The following is a 21,385-nucleotide window of genomic DNA, read 5'->3' as shown; positions in this document are numbered from 1 at the left end:
CTTTTCATTTCATGCTGCCTTAACATTTTATTTCTACAATCAAATATAAAAAATAGTTTAGCATCGCTATTTAATAGAAAGTTTTTAAGGACATAAGAATCCCACACTTACCTTTACATAACAATTTAGCAAAATCACTACACATTTTTAAACTGTACACCACATACAGGCCACAAAACACAGTGTGAAATATTTTCATCACCTTACAATGAATATCTATTAAGTTAAGAAAGTCCTCAGAAAACCTGAAGACATTAAGGCATTAATTAAACATGGCTTTTAATTTCCAAATCATTTTGTTAAAAAAATACTTCCTATGTCTATCCCTACCCAAAGCTCCCTTTTTACTCTCAACTTGCAACCTCAACACTTCATGGCAACAACCTCAATGAGAAATGTCATTAGTCCTGTTTAAGTACGCTTCCCTTTCTGCCCTACACTGACCTCTGCAGTGAAGTGCAGGAATTCGTACAGCTGCCTGGCATTGTTGGCACTGCTCAGGATTTCTGCCAACCTCTCTTGACTGAGGGTGGCCAGGTCTGCCAGGCTGTTCACATGTTTGATAAGTGCCCGGCAGTTCTTTGTGCTGACGCCAGGCATGCGTAGCAGCATGTCGTACGGGCCTGGATTATAGAGGTCGGTAGACTCGGCAACAGTGTCCGACTCGGCGGTGATGGCCTGCGCGGCTGCAGCGTCCGGCTCAGCCCGGCCGTGCTTCAGGTCCTCGAAGAGCTCAGCAGTGGCGTGAGGCGAGGGGCACCAGAGGAGGCGCAAGCGAGGGAAGTGGAGCGTGAGGAGTGTGAGACGCGAGGTGACGTCGCTGGCCGAGATCTCACCGCGCAGCTCGCCTCGGGCCACCAGCGAGAAGGGCTTGGCCGGGTCGAACTCGATGAGCAACACAGGCCGGCGGTAGTAGCGCGTCATGGAGAGGCACTGCGAGTAGAGGCGGCCGCTCTGCAGCGAGCCGATCAGGTCGCTCACGCTCTTGCGCTCCACGCACATCTCCGGCGTCAGGATGTAGTCGCCCACCTCCAGCGTGACCGGCTCGATGTCCAGCCCGCGGCGGTGAAGCAGGGACGGGAGCTCGCTGCGGAACTCGCGCATGTCCACGATCACACGGCTCGGCTCTTTCACTTGTTCCTGACCCCCTGAAGGAAACACACGGATGCATTAACACACGTGGTTCAGAAGGACACATAAAAGATAGTGTGCTCATCTACCTCAAATTGGGCTCAGGTGCTGGACACTGGGAAATGTGATTCAGGAATTTGGATTGGACTTGGGTGTTTGTCTCAAAAAACATTGCATTAATTAGGTTTACATTTTGGGGGGAACAAAATTCAAGTATGCGGTCCAGTGTCAAACCTGGCTAACTAAAAGATATTATCATCGTCATCATTGTGCTCATCATCATCGCTCTGGCTCAATGGCTATTTGAGCACATGTATCACTGACATTCAGAAATACAAAAAATAGTGCTACATCCTGCTCAGTTTTTTTTTTATGACTACAGTTTGACTACTACAGTCTGGTATGAAGGCAGTGACTGTGGATTGTGCCAAAACTCCATTCTTACTGTACCCCCAAAAACAGTAAAAAATCTGAACTCCAGAACCAGAATTTAAAGGAGAAGTAAAATAGCATGCCTGCTTTGCGAGAGTTGGTGGTGGCGTTGGCTGGCTCCTGACTTCTTGACAGATCCAAATTTGTGTCCTCTCGTCCCTCTCTCTCCTCGGGTATTACCATAGTGGCTTTCTCCCTGTGTGTGCAGGCACAAGACTTGATTAGGCAACATAAACTAAAATCTGAGCCTTAGAACTTCAATTCATTCAACTTGCTGCCAACTTGTAAAGGTAATGTTAATGTAATGTACACTACAATGCAGAACACACTTCAGAGGCATGATGGCCTGATTAAATTAGCTTACTCTAATTCTCCACACATAATGAGTGGAATGTGTGCACAACTATTTACCGGATGAGATGCTCAAATGCTTTTTTCTCTTTATGCAAGACTGTCAAGTATCTCTGCTCCTCTGTGGAGCCAGTGTAGATGAGGAAGTACACCCTGCAAGAGAGAGATGCAGACAGAATGAATGCCATCAATGTTTCACCCACAGACACATCCACGTGTTGATCCATTTACGTTTAGGACTACTGCTTACTGTACACGTATAAATGTTATGTGAACTAAAACTCTTAATTCATATATTTTTAGTTTAGTGAAGAGATAGCCTTGCATCACCATAAAGACATTTAAAAGCACATCCTGCAGGTGAGAGAGAACATATAAAGAAACATGTGACTGTCCAGAACCAAGGATGAAGTCATCAAGGGAATCAGACATGACAAATATTAATGTCACAGACACCGAACACTAGGGGCTGTGACTCATTGTGGTACAAGAAACAGGAGACGAGATTTAAAAGAGCTTCAGACAAGACGGCTCCTGTGCACATACCTCAGAGGCTTTCCTGGCCGGCTGGCTTTGTAAATCTCCAGCTGGCGCACAAAGCTGAGCTCCGCATCGTACAGCACCACATAGGTGGGCTCCACCTCGTGCAGTACCCGCGTCAGACCGTAGGGGTCACTGCAGCCCCGCAGTGGGTGGATGACAGTTAATGGCTCTTTCAGAATTCCATAGTAGGAGTCCGAGGACAGATTCAAATCCAACTCTTCTTCCTCTTCTTGATCTTCCTCTTCGTACTCTTTGCTTATCTCTTCCTCACCTCCGCTATGCATGGCATCCTCCTCTCCCTCTCTCCCCACCATTTGGCTGAGGGAAAGGGCAGCTTTGGGGCCCTTACCGCCAGCTTTTCCCTGCTTGGCTTTGGGTCTTTTGCCCTTTGAGTTCTTGCCGGGCTCCCTGGCGCCCCATCGTTTGCTCTGTCTGCCGAGCTCTGAAGTGGAGACGGCCTCCCCTTTCCCAACGGTGCGGTGATACAGGCGGGTCAGCAGCGCCTCAGCCCCGCGCTGGACGTACTCCCTCAGCTGGGCACATGTGCGGTCATCGCTGGCGCATATCAGAACCCGACCCAGGGTGTCTACAGGTATAAACAAATTAAATTTAAGACTTTTAAGACTTTTTAATACCACTTCTAAATTAAATGTAAGACCAAACTTACGATGGAAAAACAAATCAAAAGTTGAAAAATACAGTAATCTTTCCAAGTAAACACACTGATGTCTGATAATAACCGGCTGAGTTTAAGAACACCGGCTAAATGTGTGTAATGCGAAAAGATAACACAAAAATGTCATCAGTCCTCAATTTTCAGAGCATTTAGGTCCCATAAACAAATGCTGCAGGGCTCTCAAGTTTTGAAGACAGGCAAGAGTGACATATCCTCCGACCACGCCCCGGCCCGCCGTATTCCATATGCCCACAGACCAGGCCCCCCCCCCCCCATATTATTATTAGTGTTTTGTTGTTGTTAATAATAATTGCTCAGACTTGCAGGAAAGATTTGACACATGGCACTGACAATTCGACCAATTACAAAGTATGTATTCGATTTGAGAGAGAGAGAGAGAATTATGACAATTATGACACCTTGATGGGCACAGGAGTTCTCTTGGCGGCAGATAGAGCACCAGTATTATGAACTGGTGCTTCCTACAGTAAGGCCATTTAGAGGTCCATTCACTATCAAAAGAGGTCTTGTAGGTGGCTGCTCCTGGACTTTTCTCCCTTTTGTTCTAGCCATCTCCTTCTCCTCTTCGAAGTTAGGAGTCAAAGCTATAGTAACTGTGTTGGCTACAAACACTCATTAGAAACTGTTGCTAATTTTCTGGGAAATATTCTCTAACTGCAGTCAAGTCATTCCATGATGCTTTATTTCCATTGGTTCCTGGATTAAATCTTACCCAGATACAAAAGATACATATTTTTTTTGATTCGCTATTGTGCACCTTACGGCAGAACTCGAGGGTATTCGGGGAGACGTGCTTGATTCCTCCATGGCCAGGTCATGTTTGCGCGCTACGGCACATTAAACAGCCTAGAGGTTTTTTTTTCAGCGTGAGAAATACGATGTGTGGCGGGAGTGCGTGGCTAAAGACCGAAATGAGTGACTGTCACGCTCAATGCGTGACACTTGACAGCCATGCTTATAAAATCAAGTAAATAAATTAAAAACCGCCAAAATCTATAAACGAACAGGCTGGAGCCCTGGCTATGATGATAAACCAATAAACAGGAGCCCTGGCTGTGGCGCAATCCGGGGGGTGGGGTTATCCCCTCAAGTCTAGGCTACGAGATTCAGCCCTAAACAAAGCAAGAAGTTCCGATCATTTGAACGACAGCAAGAAAATAACATTTGCGAATAAAGTGCACAATGGAAACATAGGCAATTGTTCGTGTTTTACTACTCAAAGCATTCCAGGGATTGAGTTACAGTGGCAAGTTAGCGATCAAAGCAACAGGTAGACCACCTCCCAAAATCAGAGCAACTGCAGATTACAGCACAGCTGGCTAATAAGTGTTTTTTTGCCGTCTCACACTGTGATAAATATGTGACCTCCGTTTAATTTCCATAAACTGTTAGTTCGTTGTAAGGTAAATTAATACATTGCTAGCGGGCGTGGTGTAGTGTGTGGAAATAGCACTGACAGGACTAGAGAGCTAGTTAGCAAGCTAGCCAGCTAGTAGGCTATCTAGTCACTTGTATGTTTAGCTGCACGCAGTAGTCTACGCACTGACTTAACCATAGACAACGCAGCGCACCAGCTACCGGAAAAATAATATTTGACCTGGCAGAACAGATTGCCTGCATTTTTGCACTGACATGGCACAAAAATATTTAAGACCAATGCAATCTGAATTTAAGACAATTTAATACTTTTTAAGGCCTTATTTTGATGAAAATTGATTTAAGACTTTTTAATGACCCGCGGCCACCCTGCCGACCTACAGCAACAGTGTGTACACCCATGCAGTCACACACGTACATAGAGCATGATTGTCACGCAAATAAACATGAAGGTATGAACTTCTTGCTTTTCAAATACATGCATCTACACACATACGTGCACCCAACACATACACACAGGCCTTTGTAAAAGATCACAACCCACTCACACATCCAAACACAGACACAGACACAGACATCGGTGTGTATCAGTAATCTTTTTGTGACTGTGTGTCTGACCTGCAGCATCCCCCCGGCTGCTGTTCTCCTTCTCGATCTCCCGCATCACCTCCGACAGCGCCTCCCATTTTGGGTTCCTCTCCAGCACCACTTGTCTCTTTACTTCCACTACAAACACACACACATAAAAGCATGTCAAGCAGAAACACATACACACACACAGACACACAAACACGCACTAACGCATGCACGCACGCACGCACGCACACACACACACAAATCACTCAAAGGTAACAGAGCATCCCAAAAAACGACTGTCAGCACTATCTGTCTAAGAACAGACACAATGGCAATGCTGAGACTATGAATCGAAAATAGACATGACTTTCAAGGGTACATGAAACAGTGTCTGTGCCTTTAGAGGCTGCTTATTTCATTCAGAGTGCCCTTTTCCTCTCCTTACAGCTTCCAGTGAGCTACTTTTAAATGCATTTAGTTTCATTTACATCGCTTCTGACAAAATATCTCGTATCAAAGCAGCTTTGCCGGGAGCTGAAGCCTGAAGTGCTAACCAATCACTTCTACAGTTACCTTGAGCTTACGCTAGAGGTTTCGGAAAACAAGATAAAGACATATGGATGAGGGAGGAAACATGCAAACGCTGTACCGGGAGTGGGCTTCTTCTGTTCCTTCTCTCCTCCCACCTTCAGCTTCTTCTTTGCCTCTGGGATGCGGTAGACACGCTGACGAGAGTTGACAAACATGGAGGTGCTCGAGTCCAGAAAAAGCCATCCTGTTGAGATTAAAAAAAGCCATCATATGGGGCTGCACAATTAACCGTAAATTTGCTGATACCCACAACTTCTTACCAAACAAACATTATTTATGGCAACATACTAGGAATGTCACATTGTGACACTTTATTAAGAATGTATGACATAGCATAAAATATACAAATTATAACATGGATACAAATTTCAGTACTGATGTAATTTAAACAGAACATATTTGCCACAGACATTTACTGTCCCAAAGGCATAAATGAAAGTGGTATTTTGAAGAGAAATATAATTCATTTATCATCACCCAGGTATAAAATCATGATATTTTTAGTTTAGGCCATATTGCCAAGCCCAAACATGTCTTTCATTTTTCTGGCTGATTTTGGCCTTTTGCGTTAATATGTAACTGTCTCTCCTTCCCCTCATGACAAAGCTGTACCTGAGTTGCTTCCAAAGTTCTTCTGGCTTGAGCGAAGGGACTCCAGCAGGTTGAGGAAGGTCACGCAGTCGTACTGAGTGAGATACAGGAGGAGGGTTCTCAGGATCTTCAGATCGTGCACCAGGGACTTGGTCTTGGCTCCCAGCTGGTGCCACAAGGGATCCAAATAATGACGAATAGTCTGAAGAAAACACCCAAGGTCAATGTCAAGTGCATCAAACGTCCATACCGTCAGTGTCAAACAGTACTGAAGCGCAGCATTAAATCAGTTTAGTTCAACTCTGTCAAACTATTCCACTGGCTCTAAAGCATCTGGTGCCCATCCATGACCTTATCTAACCCTGAAGGGCAAGGTTTAGCTAGAGATGTGCAGCAAGGGTCTCCCTGGTGGGCAAATGCTGAATTGACTTGTGCTGATATTAACAATTTCAAAAGAAGATATTTCTCTTGACAAAACAGAAATTAAATGTATTTTTACATTAAAGTATATCTACTGTTAGTGTTCAATTATTTTCAATTTGTCCAATAACAAAAGTTAACACTATTGCGATTCTCCCATTTATATTTAGTCATCATACGGGCTGGATAAGTCACATGACACACAGTCACAAGTCTGACAGGGTCAGGCCCTGTCTACTCCCTATTTGACATAATTTCTGAATCAACCATTCTGTTTAACTACATCCGTGCACATCCCTCGTACAACCACCCACCTTCTCGAACGCAGTGCCCAGTGAGTTCTCCAGAGAAAGGTCCTCAGCCTCCAGGGTGGGGTTGTAGCGCTTCAGCTCCTTCAGACAGGCGTTCATGATGTCCATCACAGAGCTCTGGATGGCCCTCATGGCCGGCGTCAGAGACACGTGAAGCTCCACCACGTCAGGCTTGTGTCGGTCAAGCACAGAGACCACAGATGCCTGGAATCTGATACCCACATGGATGCACACTTACATCTAGACTTTCAATGTGTTCATTCACATGCACGCAATACACACAATCATAAATAAAAGAGATGCAAACAGGGAAGGGGACAAAAAAAATCTGCTGCATAAGTGACTTGTTTTGAGATCAAAACTGTGAATTCCACCGGAAGATAAGGATATTGCACCCCTGAATAGGCACGCCGTCATTCATACTAGTTGAACCTTGGCTGACATGGTAGGATATGAATGCTATGAAGGACAGAGGACCATGAAACAATATGGTGCAATAAGAACACGCAGAAGCTTCGCACACCTGCTCATTTACCTGGGCCACAGGAAGAGCTTCTTGACAAAGAGGTTCCTCATGACGCGCTCCACCAGACAGAAGCCAAAGGAGAAGGCTGTGGCCTTGTCTGTGAAAGCCTTGATGAAGCCTGTCTTATTCTTCTGCCTGAAAAGCCTCAGAATGAAGGCCTCTTGACACGATTCAATGATCTTGTGGGCTCGGTAAACCAAGATTCCTGTGTAAACATAAGTCGTGATGGTATATGTGGTAGAAATATTGTAATAGCAATCATGAATGGTCAAGAATCCATTTTTGCCATGATGAAGGGGGGGGGGGGGGTTTGTAGTTGTCTATGGCATTACATTATGCCACAACATGAATTTTGTAAGACCGGAATATTAAAAGCATGAAATAAAGCATAATGGTGGCTTTATAACTGATAGAATGTCATTTAATTGCGACAAACTACATTCACCCCTGCCAATGACTTTGAATTTTCCCAGCCACAGTTGCTGAACGACAAAATTTCAAAATCTATTTTTTTGCAGGATATCCCAACAGGTCTGCTGACAATGAGGCTCTTCACTTCTCAGTCATTAACTCAGAAGGGGAGGAGAGGTCCTCTCATGATTAGCTTTGATCGGTTTGATCCATCAGCTGCCTTTGTTTCCATTTAATAATTATTTGATTAATTAAAACTTTCAAGTAATGTAACGCAATTGGAACTAAGGCCAACTGGTTTATTGGGATGATTTGATTACCTGCCCCATAGAGAGAAACACATAGCCAATATACAGCCGCGGAAAAAATTAAGAGACCACTTAAAAATTATCAGTTTCTCTGGTTTTACTATTTATTGGTATGTGTTAAAGTAAAATGTACATTTTTGTTTCATTCTATAACCTACTGGCAACATTCCTACCAAATTTCAAATAAAAATATTGTCATTTAGATCATTTATTTGCAGAAAAATGACAATTGGTCACAGTAATTTCACAGTAGGTGCAAGACTCTGTGGCTTGTAGGCCTCTCCAGGTCTCCGTCTAACCATCAGACGACCATGTGTTGGGCAAAGCTGAAAATTGGACTCATCAGAGAAGACGAACTAGGAGACCCTCCAGTCTGCTTTGGTTCAATCCTTATGGTCTTTTACAAACCTCAGCCAGGCAAAGTACAACGCTGTCCCGGAAGAAAAACTTGCTTCCTTTTGCTCTGACAATGTTCCCCAACTCTGAGAAGTGTTTTTTCCAGCAGGGCAATGCTCCATGCCACACAGCCAGGCCAGTAAAGGTGTGGATGGAGTATCACCAGATCAGGACCCTGTCATGGCCAGCCCAATTTCGAGACCTGAATCCCATAAAAAAACCTCTGAAATGTGATCAAGAGGAAGATGGATGGTCACAAGCCATGAAAAGAAGCCGAGCTGCTTGAATTCTTGCGCCAGGAGTAGCATAAAGTCACCCAACGGCAATGTGAAAGACTGGTGGAGAGCATGCCAAGACACATGAAAGTTGTGATTTTAAATCAAGGTTATTCCACCAAATATTGATTTTTGAACTCTTCCTAAGTTAAAGCATTAGTATTGTGTAGTTTAAAAATGAATATGAGCTTGATTTCTTTGCATTATTCGAGATCTGAAGACACTGCATCTTTTTTGCTATTTTGACCAATTGTCATTTTTCTGCAAATAAATGATCTAAATGACAATATTTTTATTTGAAATTTGGTAGGAATGTTGCCAGTAGGTTATAGAATAAAACAAAAATGTACATTTTACTTTAACACATACCAATAAATAGTAAAACCAGAGAAACTGATAATTTTGAAGTGGTCTCTTAATTTTTTCCGCGGCTGTATATTTAGTATGTTTATTGAAAATATTAGTGTAGCAGTTTCCATTCATCAACAGTAACGTTGGCGAGTTCAGGTTATATATGCCCCGAAGTGGGTGAACACGTTTCTAGTCCAGATGGTCTGGAGAGTCTGCTTCATGCAGACATCGCATCGATGCCACACGGCGTTCCAGGTGTCCATCACCACGTGGGTCACCTCCGTGGTGTGGTAGGACGGCTTCCTGTAGGTTGATGAGACCGGGCGCAGAACGGGATACCTCCGTGTTTGCTGGTCGGGACGGCATCGTCGGGTAGGCGTCGTCTTCTCGCTTTTTTTTACCTTTCGAAGAGCGGACTTCAAAACCTTGCCGACGGTGGCCGTGACAAACTCGTCGCAGAGCCAGCCGTTAATACATTGCAATACTTTAGACACAATAGTGTCACTACGAAGATCATAGATCATGACTTCGGTAATTGCAGGACGGAAAATATGAAAAGAGTGAAAAATGTGAAATGAGTGAAAAATGCCATGCGAGATGGGCTTATATAGCGTTTGTCCATTGTGACGTGTACTTTGGTACCCTTTACGTCATGTCATTTTACCTATAAATTAATGTACACGTCACAGAATTACTGGACAGCACCTGAAGTAGTGGTCAGAAAATAGCGACATTACTGTGCTGCTGATGGTTTCAATAGAAGGATGGAAGCAGTGGATAATATTATTAGATACCTCTTACAGTATTGTCAAGAAGTTGGGTGATACTAATAATCCATAACCCAAGCCACAAAATAAATCTATCTATAAATCCAGAAATCTCTGTGTGTCAGTCTGTCAGTCTAGGGCGTATCTCCCTGACGGTAGTTACGTTAGTTATGAGATTTCGCATGTAGCTTACGCATGTCATGAACCTGTGCATCCTTGATTTTGAAGATTTTTGAAATCATAGTTCGCGAGATATTTGTATTTTACCGTTTCCCGTAGGCACTAATGGGTTATCGTTTCCCGTAGCAAGTCCCACTGTGCACCGAAACGACGTCACAATCGAACATATACGCCTAGCGGTATTAAAACTATCCTGCCTTCACTCAAAGTTCAGAATAGCGTTGGATACGATAAGGAGGTCCGCATTCAAATTCTTCTTGGTGAACAGATACAGACTTTTGCTCAGGTAATCTTAAGACAGTGATTGATTTTATCTATTCGTTTATTTTTAAACTTCTTTATATTAAGTTTCAAAGTAATGTCTAGAGTTGTACAGTCATCTAACAGACAGGGAATAATAATCCATCAAAATGTTCATATTGTTTATTAGTATAGCGTATTTTTACAGTACATTTCTGCACTTATTCGACTTACAGCTTGGCAAACTCATTTCACAAGCATGGTTGAAATGTAACTGTGATTACAGCACTTATTCATGGCATATGCAAAACGCATGAATTTTAGCGACGTGAATTATGTCACAGTCATAGAACAGTCGTCGTCATAGATGTTACCCCAGCTGATGCATATGGGCCTGGCATGTAACCAACTCTCATTACCATGTTAGTAGTATATTGTAGTTTGATGTATTTGTATAAGAGTTAGCTTCCTATTCAACGTTGCCGGTTAGCCTAGACCAGTGACCATGTGTTCATGGCATTTATCTACTGACGCAATGAGAGAGGTTTTCCGATGTATTAGTGTCCCGATGTATCTGTTATAATTCATGTGTACTTTGTTTTCTCATTATTGCAATATTATAAACCTCAGTCTGCATTTACCCTGGCTGGGAGAGGCTGTCATTTCGAAGATACTGTGTGTGATCGCCTTTGCTCTGTGTTCATTAAACCTGTCAGAGTGTATGAATAAACGGCTGGGTGCCAATCAAAATCACAACGCAAGAGTGGAGTACTACACAGCTTCACTTTCTCTCTGTCAATCTCACATACCACTCATTTTTTCACCCATGCCCCAAACACACGCACGCAACCACCCATCTAGCCTCTGTTTTAGTCAGACACTTGGAATTAGTTTGTGACTGACAATCCTTGAAAATACACTTAAGAACGTAGTTATAGCCTATACAGAACTCATCCAACCATTTAGATTATTAGCCTACCAAGTTAGATGATAACCTTGACCAGTGTGAATTGAACCATCAATAACAGCGACCGACGTCTGCCAACACTACAGAATGCATAATTCTTACGGGCACTGCACTAGTACATATTAATTTACGAGTCTGTTAGGTTTTCAATGTCTAAATAAGTATGAACAATGTAAGCTTTACAAAGAATTTGAGCTTGGCATTAATGACATAATTTACAGTGACATCATTGAAATAAAGCAATAGTTCATAATGTCCAAGAAAGATTAGCCTAATATGCGAGATTCAAGTTTTATCTTGATAAGTGTAAAGTGGTTCAGTGTAAAAAAACTCAAAACAGTCTTTATTTGCAAATTAGTATTGCAAAAAGTACCGGGAGACAGATTTTGGGTCTCCATACAGTTTTTAAATTACCAAATTATTTTTCGTCTTTCTGTGTCATTGTCAATGTTGTTCTTCATTCAAAGCAAACTGCATTTGTCACCCAAGGGTTTGGCATCTATTTAGTTACCGGTTTGTCGCCATGGCATGACATTCTTCTCACTATAAGACCACCTGAGCCGGCTTTCAGCATAGGGGGAAATGTCATGATATGCAGTAGGGCATCCATAAGGCTGGTGTTCCTGGTTAAGAATTTTGAGGGATAATGTCTATTTTCATAACATTTACCGTTGTTTTTGTTTGTTTGTTTTTTCAGTCATACATAGGAAAATATGGTTATGTCTTGTGGAAGGCTATTAAATAGAGAACATGATTTTGTTTTATTGGAATTGTTCATTTAAAGAAACACTTCCAGTCCTTTACATGTTTATAGTGTTAACAAAAATTAGGCTTAATTTAATTCGTTAAACTTACTTTGACTTCTTCTCAGTTTGAAATCTATCTATAAATCCAGGAATCTCTGTGTGTCTGTCAGTCAGTCTGTCTAGGGCGTATCTCCCTGACGGTAGTTACGTTAGTTATGAGATTTCGCACGTAGCTTACGCATGTCCTGAACCTGTGCATCCTTGATTTTGAAGATTTTTGAAATCATGGTTTGCGAGATATTTGTATTTTACCGTTTCCCGTAGGCACTAATGGGTTATCGTTTCCCGTAGCACCGAAATGATGTCACAAATTACGTCACAAACAATATTAGCGGTATTAAAACTATCCTGCCTTCACTCAAAGTTCAGAATAGCGTTGGATACGATAAGGAGGTCCGCATTCAAATTCTTCTTGGTGAACAGATACAGACTTTTGCTCAGGTAATCTTAAGACAGTGATTGATTTTATCTATTCGTTTATATAAGCTTATTTATATTAAGTTTCAAAGTAATGTCTAGAGTTGTACAGTCATCTAACAGACAGGGAATAGTAATCCACGCGTAATCCAAACGCAAACGATAAAATAGAAATATCTCGCGAACTATGAATTCAGAGAGAGAGAGTTGTAGTAAAATTCATGCGTTTTGCATATGCCATGAATAAGTAATGTAATCACAGTTACATTTCAACCATGCTTATGAAATGAGTTTGCCAAGTTGTAAGTCAAATAAGTGCAGAAATGTACTGTAAAATTACGCTATACTAATAAACAATATGAATATTTTGATAAGCCTCGGAGGCTTTCAGATTGTCCATTGCTTTCCCATCTGTTGCTATGGAGTCCACGAAATACGCGCAAATCTCGCTGTAAGTTATGTTGGGCCCACGTCGTCATGTTATCCTCCCAGTCCTGCACTGAATTCGGGTGGGGGATAGTAACGCCATCTCCAGTCAGAGTATTTACACTGTGTTCTCATTGTAAGGACATAATTAGATTACGATCTGTCTGAGAATGGGCTGTCAAAGCTAGCATCATCGAAGTCATACAGTAGCCTACAGTACAGTAGGCTACATACATTCAATAAAATGAACCTACATTTGAGTCCAACTGCATGACCATTCTTACCCTACACTTACCCTTACAATAAAGAAGTGATCCTATTTCAACCATAACTTCATTTTAAATAATATCTTTCTGTATGACATTTAGTTTATAGTTTAGACAGCAACTTTGACATCTATATTAAACTGCATCCACTACATAATCTCAAACTTTATTTGTTGGTATATCTCCAAAAAGGCTAACATTAAAACATTTCTTAATGAAAAGGAAACATGCATCACAATAATACTTCAGTGTAACCTGTACCTATGTGGAGTGCAAATATGTCTTGCTATTACACTACCCAACAGCTACACCTACGTCTGCTAACACTACAGAATGCATGATTCCTACTGGCACTGCACTATAAAGCTGGGAAGTACATACTTTAAGTGCTTTTGTTACTGTAAGTGTAAAATAAAATAGGAATAGGAACTGACTTGATAGACATAACACCATAAATATTGTGATAAAAATACCATGTGATGTATTCACAAATAACTGCAAACCTGATATGAGGTGGGCAGGTATCCTCTCTGTGAGGAAATCCACGACCAAGATGCGACTGGTGACGAAGAGCACACCACCTTGCGTATAGACGTCATATCGTTCGCTGCCCTGCACCTCACTGGTTACGGTTCGCGGAAGGTGACTCACACCCTCTGCACGGAGTTGTTCCGTGAAGTATTCCTGAAATGATTGCTACCGTTACAACAGCACCTTATAGATTTTAAGGTGAGTGCATGCAAAATGAAAAGGCTACACAAGTCATAACTGTCGGTATGTTAATGGCACAGTGTAGATTTACAGACAGCGTTAACGTGTTTTTTGGGGCGAGACAACGTTTGATTTGTCTTGACTAGTTTTCAAAACAAAAACACCTATTCCTGCAATGCCTAATGTCTTTACACAAGATTTCAACCTGTTATACTTCTGGTTGTGTTTATAAAGTCAGTGCTTCTCGCCAAATCAAATAACGATTAACATGCACAGAAAAACAAAGCAAAATTCATTCACAAAACCACCGTGATGATCTTTTGTCGAATATGGCCATTAGTCAACGTTGGGTTACCTGTTCAGGGGGGGTTGTGTTGAGGAGGAGGACCAGACTGCCCTCCTCTGAATACACTCTGAGGAACTGTAAGAGAATGCGATCGATGCCCAGACCCTCTGCTGTCACCAACAATCCGTCCGTGGTGAAGAGGCTCAAAAACATCTCCGTCTCATACTCCAGCAAAGGACCCGCCATTGTTATCTCGCTCAGGATTTCTACGATCAACTTTCTGCTTCATGAGTTACCCTAAATTCATGATTACTTCTCTGTCTATGAGAACCGTCTAACCGGCCTCCTGTCAAAAAGGCTGCACAGCTCATCCATGCATGTACCTTCACAGGGCTAACGTTAGCTAGCAAGCTAGAGTTAGACAACAATGCAGTATGTATGTGTGTATGATGCCAGTATGTTCTTGAAAATTAAGATTTGCTATCTTTACTGTAGTAAAGGCGCGACATATATTCTTTACTATGACTAATCATGTTTAAGACCAACTCTCTTTTTTGTGTGTTGTTTTAGTTATAAAGTTAACAGCGGCGTTTGAACGCAACATGTCACCGGATATCACGTCATTTTTGTCGTCAGACTCACCACTGATACAAACAAGAGTTTCACCACTAGCGCCTTCTATCGACGTGGACCATTCAAAACATGTATATCATATTGCCTAGTGCCGCTTTATTTAAAGTTGGTTTGAAATCCCAGAAATAAACCAGTGCCACTGTACCAAAGCAAATTATTGCTAAACTGTAATTACCTGCTACAACGTAAAACCATAATCTGCACAGGTTTGCACAAATAAGTTGAAACACCTCTTAATGATGCATCTTCAGTGACATGTTATTCTTGGTATTCTGCTCACAAAAACAAAAACAAATGTACAAAGTGGCATTGCATGAAACCCACATAAGACAGTCCTAAACTGCATGCCCATGGCCAGCACTCCATGACAGCTGGTAGCCACTCATTTTATTTATGCTTGAGACAGCTTAATCAGAACAGAGGGCCTAGTATAAAAGGGCTAACTGAGAGAGTTTAGAAAAGAGGATTCCATTTTCTTAAGACTGTGTGACACAAAGTGTTGTTTGTGCTTCTAATTCTGCTCGGCTGGGCTCTGTAGGTGTGTGCACTTTCACGGAACCGCCGGTGCTCAGTCATCACACAGAGGAGTGTAACCACAGCTCAGAATAGCACAGACTTGTAAATGGAAGAGCAGAGGAGGAGATTAACCCCCCACCATGCGCCTCCACTGTTGTTGCCTCTCTTGCTCTTTATATGGTGCAAATATAACACAAGGCTTTTCTTTGTTGAATCAAAGACTTATAGTGAGTTCTGTCACCTTTCATACTTTCTTTTTTTTTAATGTATTTCCACCCGCCTCCAACCAAATATGTCCATACCTTACATATGCCGATCTATTTTAAATGATTCATAGAACATGCAATAACAACATCTTGTTACAAACAAGAGCCTTAGGAATCTCTTAAGAATCATCCACAATATATTCAAAGGGTCTAATAATAATGTCTGACAAATTTACCACAGGAATATTCAGATACAAAAAGTGTTTTGAATCAACATATGCAGTCAATGAATTTATCAAATGCTGACACCTTCAGGACCTTTTTGGTCCTTGACTCCCTTCCATCCAGATGGTGAGACTGGAGTCTGTATTCATTGACACATTTTCAACTATAACACCACTAGAGAGCAGCACAGGGCTAGTTTAGGAAGAGCAAGCTTGTTTCCGCCAAAGATTTGCATACAATTCAATCAAGACACACAGCAGACATAGTGAGGTGTATGATTTGTAATTAGCTTTGTTTCCAGTCCTCTAGAATTACTCACACTGAGAACAGCCATTCTGTACATCAGAATGTGTGTTGACTTACAGTTAATGGCATCTGTCAACCTGTATGCAAACAGGTTTTTTTTCCTGGTTTCATGTCCTGAATATTACATAGAATAGCCTCAATGGAAATAGTGATAGATCTGAAATTGTGATCAAGTTCCATTATTCTGTCAATTTAAAAGCACCCCAGTACCTGGGGGAATCTAATAACTCATATATGGCATTTTTGTGTAGCTCTGCAGACACCAGATAGAATTTAGATTTAAAAACCCATACCAGTGCTGTCCTCCAGCATCATTAGAGATTTGATTTTAAATGGGATGAGAACAGCTTGAAATTTATAGACTGCTTGAGGGTTTTGAACTGCTCGACGGCTTGTCAGGATGAAGATGGTGCAGGATCCCATCACCAGAAGACACACACACTCGAGCCACCACGTAACAACACAGACACACACACACACTGCTGAACCACCACGTAATACCACAGACACACACACACACACACACTGCTGAACCACCACATAACAACACAGACACACACACACACAGTGCTGAACCACCACATAACAACATAGACACACATACACACAGTGCTGAACCACCACGTAATACCACAGACACACACACACACACACACTGCTGAACCACCACATAACAACATAGACACACACACACACAGTGCTGAACCACCACGTAATACCACAGACACACACACACACACACACTGCTGAACCACCACCTAACAACATAGACACACACACACACACACAGTGCTGAACCACCACATAACAACATAGACACACACACACACACAGTGCTGAACCACCACCTAATATGGCAGAGCAAATTAAACTCTGGTTCCTGATCCGATAGAGTAGATAGTGCTCATCACTAAAACTACTGTACGCCGATTTGCATGTAATCACCGGCCGTGAGTGACTAGAAAAATAAGTAGGTCATCTTTCATGGATCTCCGTAATTACACTTTGGTTTTAATTAGTAATGCGCTGACAAGCAAAGATACAAATCACATAATACCACACTAATTATATGACCCATCATCTGATACAGACAGGAAGTGAGAAAGACTGTGGGCTCGCTGTGTTGCGTGGCTTTAGACCTGCTGAAACTGTCTAGCAGAGAGTCATCTGAAACTGGACTCCCTGATGTGAGTAAGTGTGTTCCTCTGTGTTCCTTTGCTTTCTTCACCGCCATTAGAAATGTATTTCAGTTTTGCTGCTCTTTGCTAAAGTATGAATGAAGGAGATTGCACCTTGGCTTCTCGGCAAAGCCTCACAGCAAGAATGCAGGTCGCTTTTTTCTCTCCTCCCCCCCCCCCCCCCCCCCCCCCCCCCCTCCTTTTTTTTGTTGTTTTTAATCTTTCCTTTTTTCTCTGAAAATATTGTGTAACGCGGGCTGGTAAAGAGGAGACCTAGTTTTTGTGGTGCTTCAGTCTCAGCCATTGAAATGTGACGAACTGAGAGCTCTGCTGGGAATGTTTTTGTGGCCAAAGAGCAAGACAGTGAATGGGGGGGGGGGGGGGGGGGGGGGGGGCATCTTATTTAGCTGAACACATGGTCTTCCTGGCAGCATGAACAAGGCTCTTGAACTGTCAGATCCATTTTAGCAAATCACTGTGACGAGGGATGGTTGAAATGGATAAAAAGGAGTAGAGAGAATATTCCTTGTTGAAGGATTGCGAAAAACAAACATGAAAAGAAAAAACAAATGCCATCTTCAGCAGAAATGGTAAAGACAGAACTTGTCAGAAAACATATCAGATTAATAATTTACCAGGATCTGTCGGTTCTCAGTGAATGGATTTCTGAGGGTTCTGTCGGGGAGGTGACAGGTACACCCTGTTTGACCGAGTTAATATCAGTGAGTCAGTCAGAGAAAACCTCTGGGATATGATGCAGCATAAAAACCTTTAGAGAACCTAAACATGAGTTTAGAAACTGCACTCAAGCCCCTCACCCTCCTCTAGGTTGGGCTGCATTTTCATTAAAGCTGAGTGGTTGCTCTCCTGGCACCTGTGCTCTGAAAGGTGTACATATGTTGGGGCCAGATATATGAGTTTTATTACAACCTAATTTGTGGAAAGTTGGATGCTTTTGATTTCGTCGAGTGCTATTTTCAGCGGCTGTCTGACTAGTTTGGTTTCAAGTGAGATCAGAGCAGATGGCTCTGGGTTTACTCCCTAAATAAATTAATATATTGACAATGATCCATGCATTTTTGATTCACATGAGCACGTGTTGGCCGAGTTTTCAAAGAGAGACAGGGCCAAAATGTCCAACCTGACAGAGGCCCTCGACTTTATGGGGCGTTAATTAACCCGATGTCCTCGTTTTTTATTCCTCTCATTACAAACTCCTGCTCCTTGCCCCCCTACCCCCACCCCTACCCCACCCCAACCCCAGTTGGAGTAGAATAAAAAACACAACCTGACAGGACAGGATATCACCTGTGGGGTTTTCTAAAGTTACATTTGGAGAGGCAAAGAGTGCCATTTCCTTGTGAGAGGCCCCGTCAGAAGAACTGTTTATATGTTCAGTGGAACATAAAGAGAGCTTCACGCTGGGTCCTGTGAGGCTGCTGTGCTGCTGATATGAAGCACTCGCAGCCAGGAGGATTTATAACATTAGCCTTTCCTGTGTAATTCCAATTAAATTCAAACGCCTATATTATACATGTAAATCTATGGATGGGTGGAGTGTAAACCAAGGCCATCCTAGTGTGTGTGAAAATGATAGCTGGATTAATTAGTGTTGTTACTGGTCGCTTAATGACTCTGAAAGGCATCTTAATGAGTTTACCATATGTTCTCTATAGTGGTGTGTTTCAGTATAGTCTTATAGTGCACTTCACATTACTTCACAAAAGCTTAACTTGGTATTATAGGAAGGAAAAGCCTTGAAATGCTACCTAAGTGGAAAGTATTCTTTGTTGTGGCATTTGGAGACTGTTAAAATCAGTCAAAAAAGTGAGTGGTTTGTAGGCATTCAAAACAAATTTAAGAACATACTGCCCTCTTAATGTCGGCAGTTTCTTATACATTAAGCGGAAATTGCCTGTACTTTCTGTTAAAGCACCTGCTGAAGCACAAATGTCAAAATCCCAATGCTGCATAGATGATACATTATGAAATTCATAAATAACACACATGAATAACAGTGACCAGTAAACTGGACCATAGCCATGGTGCTTTTAACATATTACAAATAACAGGAGCTTTGTCTGTCTTTTTTTTCTCTCAGGTGTTCTTTTGTTGAGTCATTTGGGATCCCAATGAGGCATCTTAATGACACGGTGCATGTCAGTGGCTCTTCATTTTCACCATGTTCCCCACATCTCCACTAATGTCTCCTCCGCTCCACTGCACTCTGGAAAATGGCTCCATTACTGTCGAATCCCCCCGCCATAATAGCATGCAGATGGGCTGTCTAGCAGGCAATCGTTCAAAAGTTTGAGGGGAGGTCATGATTGACAGCTCAAAAAGCCGTCTGGCAAATTGCCATTTTCTTTTGACAGAGGAGGCCTCATTGGGAATTCCAAAGTTATGGCTGCGTGTAAATAAACTTGAATGTGGTGGAAAGTTAGATTTCTAAATGGTAGGGGGGGATAAACACAGTGAAGTAAGAGAAAAGCAAAGGCGGACTGAGACAAAAGCCATTATTGGCTGGCAGATGGGGTGGCTGAGCCTGGGCAAAAGTTGAGCTGCTGATTCTCTGTGCTTCTGACTGGGTGAGTGTGGGAGTCTGTTCTGCTGTGTGAAGAATGGCAACCTGGTAAATGTCACTGGTCCTTCTGTCAACGCTCATGAGCCATCCGCCCAGTAAACAAGGCACAGCTCTGCCATGCTAGCCTACCAGTGGCAATATGGCTGACTGTTGACATTTTATAGCCTTCTAGTAACAGTTGTTATCGTATTCACAAGATTTCACATCAACATACCTGCTGACAGAAAATCATGGAAATGTACCATTTCCAACGAGGTCTGACTGTGAATTATATGCACTCCATTTCACGCGCTCTCTCTCTCCCTTCTATGATAAAAGTTGCTGTCGTGAACAGTCATGTGGCGCGAAATTACTTTCACCCACCTGTTGCTGCCCTCTGACGTGCCAATTAGCTTAACAGGGGCCTGAATGACCAGTTGGGAACATTCATTCTCACCTCGCCTGCGGTCCTCATGCTTTGGAGTAGGCGCAGGGAAGCGGCACGCACAGCGGAGAAAGAAGGAGGGATTGTACAAAAATATTAGACCGCCTGTCAGCCATTTTGATAGTTGGCCGCAGGCCTGGAGGGTGGGCTGAGGGGGCTGAGATAAGGACCCTGGACCCCAGATGGTGCTCCCTCTGTGAGCAGATGGGGCTGGAGGGTTATGGCAGTAATAGTATCACGGTGCCAAGAGCTGAGTGGAGAGGCTGGGCTTTAAGTGCACAGCCAATACCTCTGCCCTCTGAACGAGACACATATACGTGTTCCGGTCGTATGAGAACTATTGTGTAGGTGTGAGTGTGTATTTACGCATGTGTGTGTGAGCTAAACACCATTCAAACCATTCACCAACTGGCTCTTACTTTAGACCTGCTCCTGACGTCATGAGCCATTATGAGTCAGAGTGCCAGACTCATCATTATTTACTTCCTAATTACAGCACTGTTAACAGTGGGGAAGGCAGTATGCAATCCATAGGGGTAACCAGAGCAACCATTGAAGCTACAGTCCAAATTGGTTTAAAGGGTGTCTTTTCGTCATGCACTGTTACAACCCAGTTGGTTGTTCATTCTGTTTGAATTATCATTTATGCCAGTGCATTTGACTCCCTTGCCACGGGACTAAGGTTATGTGTTTGCTCTTTTGAACAGTTCTCTTGGCTGTAGGTTGTTACAGCAAACATTTACAGAGAAGGAATGACACTGTTTTTGCTTTTCATTTATTGGTTTGGGAGACTGAGGAGTTGAAGCCTTTCGCCTGCTTAGATAAGTATCATGAATAGGTGTCACTTTCTCTTATACCCACTGACTAGTCAGGAAGGGCACTTTCTTATGTCAAGCATTTGTGTTGTGTATTTGTTTTCCAGCAGACAAGGCTTTGTTCATCCTATGTGGAATAACTATG

The 21,385-nt window shown here is 42.5% G+C and overlaps 1 protein-coding gene across 1 annotated transcript; it reads right to left on the bottom strand.

Moving 5' to 3' along the window:
• Window positions 1–172: 172 nt before the first annotated feature.
• ercc4 (excision repair cross-complementation group 4) lies at window positions 173–14,819 on the bottom strand. The gene is made up of 11 exons (XM_080835906.1): window positions 14,423–14,819; window positions 13,860–14,040; window positions 7,556–7,751; window positions 7,024–7,231; window positions 6,311–6,491; window positions 5,757–5,882; window positions 5,150–5,257; window positions 2,461–3,043; window positions 1,975–2,067; window positions 1,647–1,759; window positions 173–1,148 (listed from the first exon to the last, which is right to left on the bottom strand). Exons 1-11 carry the CDS (start codon window positions 14,597–14,599, stop codon window positions 412–414), a joined length of 2,703 nt encoding a protein of 900 aa, XP_080692032.1. The 5' UTR covers window positions 14,600–14,819; the 3' UTR covers window positions 173–411.
• Window positions 14,820–21,385: the final 6,566 nt, after the last annotated feature.

This window comes from Sprattus sprattus (assembly GCF_963457725.1).
Source record: "Sprattus sprattus genome assembly, chromosome: 3".
Taxonomy (NCBI): domain Eukaryota; kingdom Metazoa; phylum Chordata; class Actinopteri; order Clupeiformes; family Clupeidae; genus Sprattus; species Sprattus sprattus.
The sequence above is the reverse complement of the archived record's forward strand: the minus strand, read 5'-3'. Positions and strand labels throughout refer to the sequence as shown.

Bases quoted from the DNA above. Each gene is read 5' to 3' on its own strand.
- ercc4 (XM_080835906.1), bottom strand. From the start codon at position 14,599: ATGGCGGGTCCTTTGCTGGAGTATGAGACGGAGATGTTTTTGAGCCTC. The intron at 7,232-7,555 runs GTAAATGAGCAG...TGTGGGTATCAG, and splicing joins AAGCTCTTCCTGTGGCCCAG to ATTCCAGGCATCTGTGGTCT. The intron at 2,068-2,460 runs GTATGTGCACAG...TCTCTCTTGCAG, and splicing joins CGGCCAGGAAAGCCTCTGAG to GGTGTACTTCCTCATCTACA.